The sequence below is a fragment of the Musca domestica genome, unplaced genomic scaffold, assembly GCF_030504385.1.
Source record: "Musca domestica strain aabys unplaced genomic scaffold, Musca_domestica.polishedcontigs.V.1.1 24, whole genome shotgun sequence".
Taxonomy (NCBI): Eukaryota; Metazoa; Arthropoda; class Insecta; order Diptera; family Muscidae; genus Musca; species Musca domestica.
This window is the reverse complement of record NW_026712272.1, coordinates 7,762,793-7,780,923: the sequence shown is the minus strand read 5'-3', so window position 1 is coordinate 7,780,923 and position 18,131 is coordinate 7,762,793. Positions and strand designations below refer to the sequence as shown.

The 18,131-nt window shown below is 32.4% G+C and overlaps 1 protein-coding gene across 2 annotated transcripts in view; it reads left to right on the top strand.

Moving 5' to 3' along the window:
• The window catches only part of LOC101887729 (nuclear protein localization protein 4 homolog), a 53,068-nt gene that overhangs the window by 10,379 nt on the left and 24,558 nt on the right, over positions 1–18,131 (top strand). For both annotated transcript variants that reach the window (XM_005179985.4, XM_005179984.4), the window contains exons 5-7: positions 3,984–4,512; positions 4,636–4,834; positions 4,902–5,062. In XM_005179985.4, the coding sequence (XP_005180042.1) occupies positions 3,984–4,512; positions 4,636–4,834; positions 4,902–5,062 (889 nt within the window). The remainder of the gene's footprint in view (positions 1–3,983; positions 4,513–4,635; positions 4,835–4,901; positions 5,063–18,131) is intronic.

Here is an 18,131-nt window from a genome sequence, read left to right as displayed (position 1 = left end):
TAACCATTCTTGGGTGGCGCGTGCTGAGTGCGATAATGGAGTCCTGTTGGAATGTCCAAGGTCTGCGGCCAAAATGTTTGCGTGACCAAGGCTTTAATACACCCTCCGGAATATTTTCGCAATAATATTCGGCATATATTCTGATACCACGGTCGATAAATACAAATACGAGCGCAGAGCGACCATCGGCTGTTATGGCATTATGGCCCACACTATCACCATGGCGGGCGCTTGTGTTCTGGTGGCCAACCGAAGGTGCACATGTTTAGCTGACCTCTTTGGCAAGTAAACAGGATCATTTTGTTTGTTTAGAAAACTGCTGGACAACTGTGGCGAATTTTTTCTCATCGGAGAAAACCAAATTCGACAGTTCATCACTTTCGGCCAAGCTAAGCAACTCTTTAGCTCTTTTGAGTCTATTTTCTTTCTGTTGCGGTGTAGGTTAGGTTAGGTTAGGTTAAAGGACGCGCGGTTACCATATGGCAACCGCTCTACTCGGAGACCTATAGGTCATTGTGTTCATCCTAAAAAGAATGTTAAGAAGAGAGGAAAAAGTGATTGGTAGAACAGGTGAGGTGAGGTGATAAAAGGTAAAGTTGTAGAATAATTGAAGGATTAATATAGGGTCAGTGTTAGAAAAAGAAGACAGGTCATGTGACACTAGTTCTCCCACTAGCCTTTCTTTTGGGTATGGTGCATCCCATTTGGTCCAGCCATTTTTGTTGGATTTTCTCAGAGTAATGTCTGTGAATAACCAGTAGGAAATGGCACAGTGGTGGTTTAACCGAGTTGTCTACTTCAATTGTAGTTGATTCGGATCCTAGTCTGGCCAATTCGTCTGTAGTCTCCTTACCTGGGATGTTATAATGTCCAGGTGTAAGTTCTTGCACTTTTTGGAATTTCAATGGCTTTAGCGCGAGCTCATTTTTCAATATTTGCTGAATAGAAAATGGAATATTGCGATATGTTCAGCTCACGAGCCATTTTTCGGCCACTGCGACGATCGATCAAGTCGCTTTTTTACTTTTCGAATCATTTCTGCTGATGTGGCCGTTTTTTCCGTCCACTTCCTTGACATGGGCTACGGGTTACCAGTATCACGGTAACGAGCGATGGTACGAGACACAAAAGATTTATTCACGTTTAAATGCTGGAGTGCTCTAACGATAGCCACTTGTGGTTTTCCAGCCAAATATAAAGAGGCCACACTATCACGCTTCTTTCTGGAAAATTCTCACCAAAATGCTTTTGTATGCTTGTAAACAATATAATGAGCTGGAATAATTTTAATAGCTATCTTAGAAATGACTACAGTCTGAAGTTGGTTGCAGTTTTTCCATCTCACCCTGTATTTTCAGATCACTGGGAAAACGCAAATAACGTTTCCACGTAGCTTGGATATCAAGGATAATGTTTCCAGATCATTTGGACAAGGGGGAATAATCTTTTCAGATCATTTGGATAGCGCGAATAATATTTCCGTGTAGTTTGGATAACATGGATAATATTTCCAGATCATTTGGAGTTTGGATAATTTTTCCAAATCATTTGGATAATGTGCACAATATTTCTGTGTAATTTCCAGAACGCGGATAATGCATCCTTATAATTTGAATAACTTTGATAATATTTCCATATCAATCGATTAACCTTTATAATGTTTGCAGATCATTTAGATAACAGGGATAATATTTCTAGACCATTTGGATAACGTGAATAATTTTTCCAGATCATTTGGATAACGTGGATAATAATTTCATGTCATTTTGAGAATTCGGATGTTTTCATTTCACTTAGATAACGTGGATAATATTTCGAGAACATTTGGATAACGCGGATAATGTTTCCATATAGTTTGGATAACATGGATAATGTTTCCATGTAGTTTGGATAATCTTTCCATGTAAATTAATTAACGTGGATAATGTTTCCAGACAATTTGGATAACGTGGATAAAATGTCCATATATATTTTAGATAAAGTGGATCATTTGGATAAAATGGATAATGTTTCCATATAGTTTGGATAACATGGATTATGTTTCCATGTAGTTTGGATAACGTGGATAATCTTTCCATGTCAATTAATTAACGTGGATAATGTTTCCAGACCATTTGGATAACGTGGATAATGTTTCCAGATCATTTGGATAACGTGGATAATAATTTCATGTCATTTTGAGAATTCGGATGTTTCCATTTCACTTAGATAACGTGGATAATATTTCCAGATCATTTGGATAATGTGGATAATGTTTCCAGACCATTTGAATAACGTGGATAATGTTTCCAGATCATTTGGACAACGCGGATAATATTTCCATATCCTTTGGATAACGTGGATAATTATTTCATGTCATTTTGAGAATGCGGATAATGTTTCCAAATCATTTGGATGACCTGGATAATGTTTCTAGACAATTTGGATAACGTGGATAATAATTTCATATAATTTTGAGAATTCGGATAATGTTTCCAGTTCACTTGAATACAGTTTCCAGATCCTTTTGATAACGTGGATAATTTTTCCGGATCATTTAGAACGCGAATAATGTTTCCAGATCATTTGGATAACGTGGATAATGTTTCTAGACCTTTTGGATAGCGTGGATAATAAGTTCATATCATTTTGAGAATGCGGATAATGTTTCAGTTCACTTGGATAACGTGGATAATGTTTCCATATAGTTTGGATAACGTGGATAATGTTTCCATATAGTTTGGATAACGCGGATAATGATTCCAGATCATTTGGAAAACGCGGATAAAGTTTCCAGACATTTGGATAACATGGATGATATTTCCATATAGTTTGGATAACGTGGATAATGTTTCCATATAGTTTGGATAACGTGGATAATGTTTCCAGATCATATGGATAACGTGGATAATGTTTCCAGATCATTTGGACAACGTGGATAATGTTTCCGTATAGTGCGGATAACGTGGATAATGTTTCCACATAGTTTGGATAACGCGGATAAAGTTTCCAGATCATTTGAATAACGTGGATAATATTTCCAGATCATTTGGATAACGCGGATAATGTTTCGATGTAGTTTGGATAACGCAGATAATGTTTCCAAATCATTTGGATAACGTGGATAATGTTTCTAGACCTTTTGGATAACGTGGATAATGTTTCCATGTAGTTTGGATAACGCGGATGATGTTTCTAGGTCATTTGGATAATGTTTCCAGATGATTTGGATAATGTGGATAATATTTTTAGGCCATTTGGATAACGTGGATAATGTTTCCAAAATGTTTGGATAAGTGGATAATGTTTCCAAAATCATTTGGATAACGTGAATAATAATTTCATGTTATTTTGAGAATGCGGATAATGTTTTCAGTTCACTTGGATAACGTGGACAATGTTTCCACGTAGTTTGGATAACGCGGATAATGTTGGTCGATCATTTGGATAACGCGGATAAAGTTTCCAGATAGTTTGTATAACGCGGATAATGTTTCCACGTAGCTTGGATAACGTAGATAATATTTTCATATCGTATGGATAACGTGGATAATATTTCCACCTAGCTTGGATAACATGGATAATGTTTTCAGAACATTTAGATAACGTGGATAATATTTCCATATAGTTAGGATAACCTGGATAATGTTTCCATGTAGTTTGGATAACGCGGATAATGTTTGTCGATCATTTGGATAACGCGGATAAAGTTTCCAGATAATTTGGATAACACGGAAAATGTTTCTAGATCATTTGGATAAGATAGATAATATTTTCTTATCAATTGGATAATGCAGATAACATTTCCATAAAGTTTGGATAACGTGGATAATGTTTTCAGACCATTTGGATAAAGTGGATATTGTTTCCATATGGTTTGGATAACTTGGATAATAGCTAATGGTGGTTTAGATACCGTAGATAATATTTCCGTGATATTTGAAGAATTTGGAAACGTCCCTATAGCTTAGATACAACATTTGAATTATTCCTTTTTTTTCCAGGTGTCGACATGCCGCCAATGGCTGCTGTGTTCACTGCTCACCCCTGGAGCCGTACAATGAAAACTATCTAAAGGAACAGAAAATCAAACATCTCTCCTTCAATTCGTACATACGCAAGCAGACATCGGGCATTGATCGTGGCAAGTATATGGTCTTCGAGGATATCAATTGTCGCATTAAACCCGGCTGCCGTGAACATCCACCATGGCCCAGGGGTATCTGTTCGAAATGCCAGCCATCGGCTATAACATTAAATCGTCAAATCTATCGTCACGTTGACAATGTGATGTTTGAGAATACAACCATTGTGGAGAGGTTTCTCAACTATTGGCGCACCACGGGACACCAAAGAATGGGTTTCCTCTATGGCACCTACGAGGTTAATACGGATGTGCCGTTGGGCATACGTGCCAAGGTGGCGGCAATCTATGAACCGCCGCAGGAGTCGAGTCGGGATTCCATTAGGTTGCTGAACGACGAAAATGCCGAAGATGTTGAGGAGGTGGCCAAGGCATTGGGCTTGAAAAAGGTAATAAATAGATTAAATACGTTATTAAATTTTATTATATATTAATATTAAATATATTAAATATTCTATTCAATATTAATATATATTTTAAATATTTTTTTTTTAATTTTTATTCCTCCTTAGGTTGGTTGGATTTTCACCGATCTCATTACCGATGATCCCGCCGCTGGCACGGTCAAACATATACGTGGCATTGAGACACATTTCCTAACCGCTCAGGAATGTATTATGGCTGGCGAACTACAAAATCGCCATCCAAATCCATGCAAATACGCCTCGAACGGTGTATTTGGTTCGAAATTTGTGACAGTTTGTGTGACAGGTGGGTAAAAATTGTTATTTTTTGATTTCGATACCTGATCTAAATGAGATTGTCATTTCAATTTCAGGTGACAACACCAAACAGGTGCACATGGAGGGCTATGCTGTATCGGCTCAATGTATGGCATTGGTGCGTGACAATTGTCTATTGCCCACTAAAGATGCACCCGAATTAGGTTATGTACGCGAATCGACTGATAAACAATATGTTCCCGATGTTTACTACAAGGTGAGTGATGGGTCCATGCAAAAAAAAAAAAAAAATGGGAGTGGGGTAGGTGCAACAGTGAAAAGGATGAGGCATTTTGGATAGAAGAGAGGATATAAATCGAAGCAAAACGACAAAATCTCGATTTTAACTACCGACGAAAAAAATATTGGGTTTCTTAGCCGTGGATTTTTTTTTTAACATTTTTCAAAGGCCACCTAGAGGTTCCTACGTCACCTAGAGGTACCTAGGCGTGGATTTTTTAAACATTTTTCAAAGGTCACCTAGAGGTCCATAGGCGTGGATTTTTTAAATATTTTTCAAGGGTCACCTAGAAGTCCTTATTCGTGGATTTTTTAAACATTTTTCAAAGGCCACCTAGAGGTCCATAGGCGTGGATTTTTTAAACATTTTTTAAGGGGCACCTTGAGGTCCACAGGCGTGGATTTTTTAAACATTTTTCAAAGGCCACCTAGAGGTCCATAGGCGTGGATTTTTTAAACATTTTTCAAAGGCCACCTAGAGGTCCATAGGCGTGGATTTTTTTAAAAATTTTTCAAAGGCCACCTAGAGGTCCATAGGCGTGGATTTTTTAAACATTTTTCAAAGGCCACCTTGAGGTCCTTAGGCATGGATTTTTTAAACATTTTTCAAAGGCCACCTAGAGGTCCATAGGCGTGGATTTTTTAAAAAAATTTTCAAGGCCACCCTGAGGTCCACAGACGTGGATTTTTTAAACATTTTTCAAAGGCCACCTTGAGGTCTTTAGGCATGGATTTTTTAAACATTTTTCAAAGGCCACCTAGAGGTCCATAGGCGTGGATTTTTTAAACATTTTTCAAAGGCCACCTAGAGGTTCATAGGCATGGATTTTTCAAACATTTTTCAAAGGCCACCTAGAGGTCCATAGGCGTGGATTTTTTAAACATTTTTTAAAGGGCACCTTGAGGTCCTTTGGTGTGGATTTTTCAAACATTTTTTAAAGGGCACCTTGAGTCCTTTGGCGTGGATTTTTTAAACATTTTTCAAAGGCCACCTAGAGGTCCATAGGCGTGGATTTTTTAAACATTTTTCAAAGGCCACCTAGAGGTCCATAGGCGTGGATTTTTTAAACATTTTTCAAAGGCCACCTAGAGGTCCATAGGCGTGGATTTTTTAAACATTTTTCAAAGGCCACCTAGAGGTCCATAGGCGTGGATTTTTTAAACATTTTTCAAAGGCCACCTAGAGGTCCATAGGCGTGGATTTTTTAAACATTTTTCAAAGGCCACCTAGAGGTCCATAGGCGTGGATTTTTTAAACATTTTTCAAAGGCCACCTAGAGGTCCATAGGCGTGGATTTTTTAAACATTTTTCAAAGTCCACCTAGACGTCCATAGGCGTGGATTTTTTAAACATTTTTCAAAGTCCACCTAGACGTCCATAGGCGTGGATTTTTTAAACATTTTTCAAAGGCATGGATTTTTTAAACATTTTTCAAAGGCCACCTAGAGGTCCATAGGCGTGAATTTTTTAAAGATTTTTCAAAGGCATGGATTTTTAAACATTTTTCAAAGGCCACCTAGAGGTCCATAGGCGTGGATTTTTTAATTTAGGCTTTTTTTTAATTTAGGCTTTGAAAAATGTTTAAAAAACCCACTTCTAAGGAATGGTGGGCATTTATTTTACCTGTCACAAAATAGGTACACGTTTTACTATAGGCCTTGATATTTTCCGAAGGTATCTGTTCGACCTGTGTTACTTAATTTTTGCCATAGCCAAGGATTGGAAACCAAAACAAATTATAATGCAGCTGGATGTTTTCTCTGTCAATCGCAAAAAATCCCAAATTATTCCATGGGAAAATACGAAACACATTTTTGGTATTGTTGGTTTTTATTTTTTCAACATTCATTGTCCCATTTATTGTTAGACATTAGACGACGAGACATATACATATACAGTTATATAACAAGGATATTTATATATATATTATTTGTAAGATTTTTTTTATTTTAATTTCGAAAACTACTCGCCCTATTTTTTTTTTGTATTCTTCTCGTTTTTGCAGTTTCTTAAAGTTGACTGCCAAGTTTAAAAACCAAAAGACAATTAGTAGATATAACTTATATCTATTTTTTTTTTGTTGGATATTTAAAATAGTTTAGCGGCTTAAATCGTACCACTTTAGTTCTTTAGTAATATTTCGTCAACTAAGTGTTCATTTTTTTTCAGATCGAAATGTTTTCTTTTATTTTTCTTCTTAGATACATAGATAAATTCATTTTAACATTGAAATGTGTTTTTGATTTTTCATAGTTGTGTGGGTGTGTTTGTTTTTGTATTCTGTCTTCGGGGGATTAGGTAGGGACTGCACACAAATTGGAAATGCATTTAAATTGTTTATAAATAAAATAAATGTTTATAATAAAATGTTGGAAATTAAGAACTGTTCTCGGATAATTTACAAAAGTTACCAAAAATGTACGGAAAATAATAATCAAAAAAATGGAAATTAAAAATGTTTATTCAAGCTTTTGGCCCTTATTGTGGAGGTTCCGAAAAGGTGTCCATTTCGTATCTGACATAAGTCTGATATAAATATTATAAAAGTGCCGGATTTGGATTATATCGACAACTTCATTCGCTTGATATCTTTTGTGAGGAAGGTATCAGAAGGGGTGGAGTTATATATGTATCATATTCACACCAGATCTTGTGGCAGTAAAGATATTGGGATGTGTACAATTTGAAGAGAATTGGATGTTTATTTCGCTCTTTATAAGCGTTTCGGTTATTCAAAACGTTGGCCTCTTTGATCTTGTGATGAGAAATAACATTTAAATTTACCGAGCTTGAAAGGAATCAGATGCTCATTTCTCGTTTTACGGGGCTTCATTGTTTTTTCAAGATTTAGACCCGTTGTGTGGTAGGTACCAGAAGGAGTGAACCGATATATTCCATCTATACACTATATCTTGGGGCAGTGAAAATATTGGGATGTGCAAAATTTGAAGAGGATCGGATGCCTATTTAGTATTTTATGAGCTTCATTGTTTTTTTTTTTTGTTTAATTTCGACCTGTTATGGGACACGTACCTGAAGCAGAGAACCAATATTTTCTATTTTTACCCCAGTTCTTGTTGTAATAAAATTGTAAAATTTGATACGATCGGAGACCTATTTCGTATTTTACGGCCGTTTTTTATTCAAAATTTTGACCCCTTTGTGGGGAAGGTACTAGAAGGAATAGACCGATATATTCCATTTTTACAAGAGATCTTGTGTTGAATGAAATATTTAGATGTGCGGAGTTTGAAAGGAATCGGATGTCCATTTCGCATTTTAGGAGCTTCACCAGATCTGGTGTCAGTGAAAATATTGGCATGTGTAAAATTGAAAGAGAATCGGATGCATATTTCGGATTTTATAATCGTTTTGGAATTGGATGTTAATTTTGCGTTTTATGGGCTTCATAGATATTCAACATTTTGACCGTTTGTGGGGGAGGTACCAGAAGGAGTGGACCGATATATTCCATGCTCATACTAGACCTTGGGTTAATAACTTGAAGACAATCGGACTCTTACATCACTTTTTACAAGAGTTATAATTATTTAAAATGCTTACCCTTTGTGGGGGAGGTCTTGGAAAGAGTGTACCCATATTGTCCATTTTTGCACCTGACCTAGCACTGATGCAAATATTTCTCTTTCGGTGCAGCAAAATATTTTTTTTGAAAATTTCCACCTTTTGTGGGGAGGTACCAAAAGGAGTTGACCGAGATTTTTAATAATAATACATTGTTCCAAATTTGGACCAAATCGGATACACTCTTCGAGAGTTATCGCTAGATCAACTCGAAATGTCCTGAAACGGTTTTGGTCCAAAGAGACCTAGAGTCTAAAACCGTTATTTAATGAGTCACGTTTTGGCCGTATCAAATGATATATATGTACACTTTCTAGCCATATGGCTGAGGACATAAAACAGACTTTTTAAAATGTCTGAAGAGTTTCACCAGACTAGAACTCCATAGGCTAGGGATAGGGTGAACAATTACTCAAATATTTATTTGACTTATATGTGGCATAAAATCCCAACTTTTACCTATAGAGCACTTGCAAGAGTAGAGTGAGATTAAGCCTCACTTTGCACATTCGTTAGTATTTCTATTCCAATGGCTCTGAGGCTTCTGGTGGTAAGAAAACGAGACATTTGCGTTTCCTTGTGTAGAGGATGCATTAATACCTAGTCAATTACTGTGTGCCTATCTTGATAGTTTAACGAGAGCTCCCTGCATTTAATCCGAATTTATTTGCAGGGATTTCACATTCGCCTAAAAGTATGCACATTTATTTATTTAAAATTCGAAGAAACCCAATTGCCTTTCAGAGAAAACGTCTAAAGCCAGAATCTTCAAATCTTGTAAATGGATTCCTTTTGATCCTTAAGTAAGTTACAGGAAATTGGAAATTCGTACCGAAAAAGGGCTTTTCGGGTCAACACTCTTTTAAAGTTAAAATATTGAGATTTCGGGCAAAGAGGCCCCTATATGGTACGAACCATAATACCTAGAGTAATTTTTTGGAAATTCGTAAAAGGTTCCACAAAGCCGTCTTGGGCTTTCTTTCAAATGAAGGCTAAATATTTGCATAAGAAAATTTTAAATAACCAAGTAATGGCAAGATAAGGTACGGGATTTTAAGTACTTGGTAAGAAAACAAGATATTTGCGTTTCCTCCCTTCGCCTAGCACTCAGTACTTTCAGAGCTAAAATATTGAAATTTCCGGCAAATAGGCCCCCATTTGGTACAAGCTATAATACATAGTCATTTCGAAATGAAATTCGTACCAGATTTCACCAACAATGCGCTAAATATTGACGTCCTTAGGCGCTCTTCCAAACCAAGGCTGAAGTTTCACAAAAGAAAATTTTGGATAATCAAGTAATGTTAAGTTATGGGATACATGGGATGGAATTTTAAGACCGTGGTAAAAAAACAGGACATTTGCGTTTCCTCGTGTAGGGGAGCTCTGTTTTTGATGGATTTACGCCTAGTCCATTACTGTGTGCACACCTATTATTAACGAGAGCTAGCTGCATTAGATCTGAATTTGTTTGCAGGCATTTCCCATCCGCCTAAAAGTATGCTGATTTATTTATATAAAATTGTAAGAGAGACTGATTGCCTCATTACCTTTCAGACAACACGACTAAAGCCAGATTCTTGATATCGTGAATTGGATTTTTTTTATGCTCAGGCACCGCACAGGAAATTGGAAGTTTTTAGTAAATAATGTCGTTTTGGGTCAACACTCTTTTGGAGCTAAAATATTGAAATTCCCGGCACATGGGACCCTATTTGGTACAAGCTTTAATACATAGAGTCATATTTAGAAAAGCGTAAAAGGATTTCCCAACAATGCATTAAATTTGACGCCCTTAGGCGCTCTTCCAAACATAGGCTGAAGTTTCATATTTAAAAAAAAAATAGATAATCAAGTAATGTTAAGATATGGGATATATTATGGGTGGGCGTCAAATTATTATCAACTTTTTAAGTTCGTGTTTTTCTTCTTCTTCACCTTGATTTCTTACTAACTACAAATTTTTACACAGACATATGTTTGTGTTAGTTGACATCTCTAAATTTCATTTTTTTGTATTTAAAACAATTAATTGTTGGTGGCTTTTTGTAATTTTTTTTCTTAGAACTATTTGTTGTTGTTGTAGTAACAAGGATATTTGTAAATGGTTAGTATGTTTTTTTTTTGTTTCTTGTACGAGAATATGTTTTCTGTTAGTCCGTTGTAAGTATAACACTATAGGTGGTTTATTTTTATTTTCATTTGACCGCATTTTCTGTACTCAAATCGTGTTTTGTATGGAGCAAATATGATAAATTTGGAAAATAAAAAATATTTTCGAATTGGAAATACTTCCGAAAAAATATTAAATAAAATATTTTCGTATGGAAACTATTTCGAAAAAAATTATATCTGAATAGAAAATATTTGGAAAAAATTTAATTCGTTCAAAAATATTTCGTCCAAAAATTATTTTCGCTTAAAAAAATATTTCGGCAATAATTATTTTTTTGGGAAAACATGTTGTTCCTAAATATTTAGATAAATAAAACAATTAAAAAAAATTAATATTTCTGTGTGTTCCGCTTCAAAGGCAAATATATAAGGGGAAAATCTAGCTACGAGGAAGAAACCAGAATACATATTATTTCCCAAGAGGTTAAGGACCCCAATAGGTTGTGGCAAATTGCATGTTAATTGAAACGGGACGTTGTCCTCTAATTGAATCGGGACTCGATTGATGTTTGTGGGCCGAAGGCGGTTGCTACTGCAAAATATCTACTGAAAAACAAAAACACTAGAACAATATTTCAATGGATGGAATGATATGGTCTGTTCGGTGGTGACTGATGCAGTGTAGAATCGATGTACTGAAGGATTTTTGAAAATTTGAACCCTAAGGTTACGAAAAGTTCTAAAATGGTACTAAACTTCTAAAATGATACCATTTTGGTATTATATGAATGAATAGAGCTAAGTATTTGAAATTTGGTATGAGAGAGTCAGGATTGGAAAGAAAGTTTAATATTGTAAAGGTGGTTTTGGAAGTGTGTACTAAGTGTGCAAGAACTGTACTAAATGGTACTAAATTTAGAACAGGTCGGTTTAGGGTGAACGGATGAAGGTGAAATTTTGAAATTTTGTTTTGGGGTCCCTGTTGATTGTGGTGGTTCGTGATAAAAAGTTAGTTTTGAAAATATTTACTACAAGTGTACGAAAAGTACTAAATAGTACTATATTTCATAAAATCTGGTATTGGGTGAACAGATAATACTTGAAATGTTACATTTCGTAATAGGATCACTGTTAAAGTGCATGGTTGAGATTTTGTGGTGATTATGGGAATATGTACTAAAAAGTACCTAATCGTACAAAATTTGGTATTTCGATAAGGGATTGAATTGAAATCCTAAAATTTGGAATTGGGATCACTCTTTTTGGTACTGGGCGAACAGATAATACTTGAAATGTAAAATTTTGGTATATGGACGTAAAGTACTAAATGGACGAAAAGTACTAAATGGTATTAAATTTGATATTGGGTGAAGGGATAGGACTGGAGTTCTTAAATTTGATATTCGGGTGTCTGTTGGTATCTGAAATTAGGATATGGAGCCATTTTTTTTTTTTGAAATGTGTACTTTAATTTTACAAAGAGTACTAAATAGTACTAAATTTGTTATGGGGTGAAGGAGTAGAGCTGGAATCCTGTAATTTTATATTTAGGTCTCTATTGGTATCTAGAGTTGTGTAATGGAGGTGGTTTTTGGAAATGTGTACTTTAATTTTACGAAGAGTACCAATTGGTACTAAAATTGGTATTGGGTGAAGAGATAGAGCTGAGACCGTGATTTTTTGTATATCGACAACTGTTGGTGTCTAGAATTGAGATATGGAGGGGGATTTTATTTTCGTACTAAATGTACTAAAAATAACGAAATTTGGTAATAAATGTATAGAAGTGAAATTCTGAAATTTAATATTGAGGTCTCTGTTGGTTTCTAGGGTTAAAATATGGAAACGCTGAAATAGTTTTGGATAGAAATATTTCGGAAAAAATATTTTCCGTATAGAAAATATTTTAAATTTCGATAATAAAAGCATTTCCGGAAAAACATTTCGTTAAAAAATAATCATTCCTTTGGGTTAAAAAAATCGCATCCACAATACAAGATTTGCAATACAGAATCAATACGATGAGAAAACTATATTTAAATTATTTTTTAATTACTAATTATTATTTTTTATTATATATTATTTGTATTTTGTGTTTTATTTATTTTTTCTAATTATTTGTTTATTTACTTTTTCCGATTATTTATTTATTTGTTATTATTAAAATTATTATTATTATTATTATTATTATTATTATTATTATTATTATTATTATTATTATTATTATTATTATTATTATTATTATTATTATTATTATTATTATTATTATTATTATTATTATTATTATTATTATTATTATTATTATTATTATTATTATTATTATTATTATTATTATTATTATTATTATTATTATTATTATTATTATTATTATTATTATTATTATTATTATTATATTATTATTATTATTATTATTATTATTATTATTATTATTATTATTATTATTATTATTATTATTATTATTATTATTATTATTATTATTATTATTATTATATTATTATTATTATTATTATTATTATTATTATTATTATTATTATTATTATTATTATTATTATTATTATTATTATTATTATTATTATTATTATATTATTATTATTATTATTATTATTATTATTATTATTATTATTATTATTATTATTATTATTATTATTATTATTATTATTATTATTATTATTATTATTATTATTATTATTATTATTATTATTATTATTATATTATTATTATTATTATTATTATTATTATTATTATTATTATTATTATTATTTATTTATTTTTTTTTTTGAAAGGTACGCTGAGAAATATTTTTTTTTCATTTCCATAAATAGTTTTTTATGCTATATCTTTTGAAAATGTTTTGAAATGTTTATTTTAAGTTCAAACGATGTTTACTTTTGTATTGGCGATATTGTATTGTTTTTGTTTTTTTTTTTAATTTTCAATTTATGTTGGCAGTTTGTTTGATACAACTTTGGTTTTTTTTTTTTTTTTTTTGTTCTGTGTCACAAAACTTCCGTGGTAGTATTTTATTGATTTTTTATTTATTTATTTTTTATTGGAGAGACGATTTTTTACAATTTTCGAAGATAAATACATATTTTTAGTACAAGCCACAAAAATTACATTGACCATTGATTATTTGATATTGATATTTTGTTTTGGTTTTTCATCAATTTTTTTCGAGTAAAATTAGTTGTCTAAATAGGGCAGTTATTTTGTTTTTTATTTATATTTTCCTCACATATTTTTTTTTTAAATTTGAAAACATTATTTTTCAATGATACAATACTTTTCGAATTTCGATTCAAATTTTCCATTTTAATTTTACTTTTTTTTAGTATTTTATTTAAATTGCTAATCATTTTCTTATGAAAAAATAATTTTTTATAGAGAGAAACAACATGAGCTTGGCGGGGAAAGAAAAAAAAATAATATTTTGGAGAAAATACAAAAATATAAATAAATAAATAAAATGCAAATATTTTTAAAGAGAAAATATATTTTTGTATGGAAAAATATTTTTGAATGGAAAAAATATTTTTGTATGGAAAATTTATATGTATATAGACAATAAAAATGAAAATATTTTCTATACAAAAATATAGCAAATATTACAGAGAAATATTTTCCTATTTTTAATTATTCTCATTTTTATTTTTTTGTTTTAAATTTTTTTGACATTTCCAAACGTTAGATTTTAAGTTCAACAAATTTCAAGATCGTTTCAAAAATATATTTAGTTTTTCTTTTGTTTTCTTAAACATACTACAAACAAGTTAAAAAGTATCAGTCGGTTTTGCCGACAGATGTATACCCTCAGCCAAGGTCCGTTTTTTAAATACTTTTTCATTTTGGATATTAGTTATACAAAATTTTAGCCCCCTTGTGGGGGAGGTACCAGAAGAAGTGGAGCGATATATCACATCTTCACAATAGATCTTATATTTGTAGATATATTGGGATTTGGGAAATTTGAAGAGAATCGGATGCCAATTTCGCATTATATGGAGGGGTTTTATTATTAAAAAGTGTGACCCATTGTGAGGGAGGTACCAGAAGGAGAAGACTGATATATTCCATCTTCCGACGAGATCTTGTGTTAGTAGAAACATTGGAATGTGTGAAATTTGAAGAGAGTCGGATGCTTATTTCACATTTTATGGGCGTTTTAGTTATTCATAATTTTAACCCCTTTGTGGGGGAGGTACCAGAAGTAGTGGACCTATGTCTACCATATTCGCAAAAGATCTTGTGTTAGCAAAAATATTAGGATGTATGAAGTTTAGATTGAATCGGATGCTTATTTCGCATTCTACGAGCGTTTTAGTTATTCAAAATTTTAACCCCTTTGTGGGGGAGGTACCCGAAGGCGTGGAGCTATATGTACAATATTCACACCGCATATTATATTCTTAGAGATGTTGCGATGTGCGAAGTTTGGAATGAATCGGATGCTTAGTTTGTATTTTACGAGTGCTTTGATTATTCAAAATTTTAACCTCTTTGTGAGGGAGGTACCAGAAGGAGTGGACCGATATATTCCATCTTTACACCAGATCTTGTGTAGTTGAAAATATTGAGATGTGTTGAATTTGAAGAGAATCGGATGTTTATTTCGCATTTTATGAGCGTTTTGGTTATTCGAAATTGTAACCCCTTTGTGGGGGAGGTACCAGAAGGAGTAGACCGATATGCACCATCTTCACACAAGATCTTGCGTTCATCGATATTTTGGGATGTGCGAAGTTATCAATGAATCGGATGCTCATTTCGTATATTATCGGCATTTTGAGTATTCTAAATTTGTACTCTTTTGTGGGGGAGGTACCTGTAGGAGTGGGTCGATATCTACCATCTTGACACTAAATCTTGTGTTACTAGAAATATTGGGATATGCGAAGTTTAGAATGAATCGGATGCTTATTTCACATTTTATGACTATTTTAGTTATTCAACATTTTAACTCCTTTGTGAGGGAGGTACCAGAAAGATTGGGCCGATATTGATCATTGTTGCATCTGACTTAGCACTTCTAAAAATATTAGGATTTGCAAAGTTTGCACATGATTGAATGATCCTTTCTTGTTCTACACATTTATTTCTATTAAAATGTTGACATTTTGTGGGGGAGGTATCAGAACGACTTTACTAATATTGCCCATTTCCGAACCCAATCTAAGTTTGATAAAGGTATTATGATGTACAAAGTTTCCACCATATCAGATACTCCCTTCGAGTGATATTGTGTGTACCAATCAGACACCCCCAAAATCGACTTCAAATGTCCTGAAACGGATTTGGTCCAAAGAGACCTAAAATCTGAAACCGCAACCGATGAGTTTGGCCGTATCAAATGACATATACTCTCTGTAGCCATATGTCTGAGGGCATAAATATATTTTCAAATCGCATAGTTTCTTTGCCATTTTTTTGTTTTGAGCTTACTGCTATAAAGAAGACATTGAAGAGAGAGTCTTAAAATGCTAACAACGTTTATAACGTATATTTAAATGTAGATTAATTTATTTTTATTATTTTTTCAATAATTGTAATACACAAAATATGTTTTTTTGAATTATTTTTTTTAAGCCTGAGATTTATTTTTTTCTTTCTCCAAAATTTTCCTCAGGCTTATACAACAACAGGTATCTTTGTAGCGTCAAATTTTCACAAGATTTTTTTGTTATTTATTTTGGAACAGGGTTTCCGTATGGCCAACGAAAAATGGCTGAGAAAGGGAGAGAGAGAGAAAAACACCCACTCAGGTTTAATTACTTTCATTACAAAAAGAGTGTCCACTCTCCTCTTCATTTTCTCGATTTTCGAGAGTGAGAGACACACACACTCAAGTTGGATTTCTTTCATAGATGGCAAAAATCTATCGAATTCTCTCTCTCTCTCCCCACTATCCCACTTGATTTTCGTTTGACACACAGAAATGTTTTCTCAATTTAATTTTTTTTTTGTAATTTAATTAATTTATTTTTTATTTGACTGATATTTCATAGTTTGTCACATTTTTGGAACCGACAAAACAAATTCAGCTTTCTTATGTATTTTTTGACTTTTTTATTTCAAAATATTTTTGAACTAATTTTATAAATTATTCCCTAAATTTTTATTATTTTCCTAGACTGCTTTTTGTCTAGTTTTTGTTTTCTTTTTTATTTTTCATTTTACATCGAAATTCGTATATATTGACTATTTATATTTGTATGTATTTTAATAATATTGATATTAGCCGCCATTATTTCTATATTTTATTTTTTTTTTCAATTAAAATATTTATATTTTATTTATATATTTTTTTGTAAAAGAGAGGACAGTTTCGTGTTAGAGAGATAGAGACAGACATATGTAACTAGTTATTGATTCGTTTATTTATTTAGTTTAGTTTTCAATAAAACTTAAGGTTTAGCAACTATTCTGGAATTAAGTTCTTCGTATGTTTCTTTTTTTGTTTTTGCTTTGTTCAGTGTATCGGTGAGTCTGTGTGTGTTTGTGTTAATCTGACTACATTTGGACCATAGATTCTAAGTTATCTTACGAAATGCTATAGGTATCCTGGCTCAAGATCTGTGTAAACCGTCACATAGAAAATATTTTCGCCTGGAAAATATTTTCGCCTAGAAAATATTTTCGCCAAAAAAATTATTTTCGCCCGGAAAAATATTTTCGCATAGAAAAATATTTTCGCATAGAAAATATATTTTCGCCTAGAAAAATATTTTCGCCTAGAAAAATATTTTCGCCTAGAAAATATATTTTCGCCTAGAAAATATATTTTCGCCTAGAAAAATATTTTCGCCTAGAGAACATATATTCGCCTTTTAAAAAAATCGCCTAAAAAATATTTTTTCCAAATAATTTTCGCCTTCAAAATTGTTTCATATTGAAAATATTTTCGCCTTGAGAATATATTTTCGCTCAGAAAAATATTTTCGCTTAGAAAATATTTTCGCCTAGAAAAATATTTTCGTCTAAAAAATATTTTCGCCTTGAAAATATTTTCGCCTTGAAAATATTTTCGCCTAGAATATTATTTCGCTTTGAAAATATTTTCGTCGTGAAAATATTTTCGCCTAGAATATATTTTCGCCCAGAAAAATGTTTTCGCCTAGAAAATATTTTCGCCTAGAGAAATATTTTTCCCAAAAACTTTCCGCCATTTACGCCTTGAAAATTATTTCGCTTTGAAAATATATTTTCGCCGTGAAAATATTTTCGCCTAGAAAATTATTTTGCTTTGAAAAAATATTTTCGTCTGAATAATATATTTTCGCCTAGAAAATATTTTCGTCTATAAAAATATTTTCGCCTAGAAAAATATTTTCACTTAAAAAATATTTTC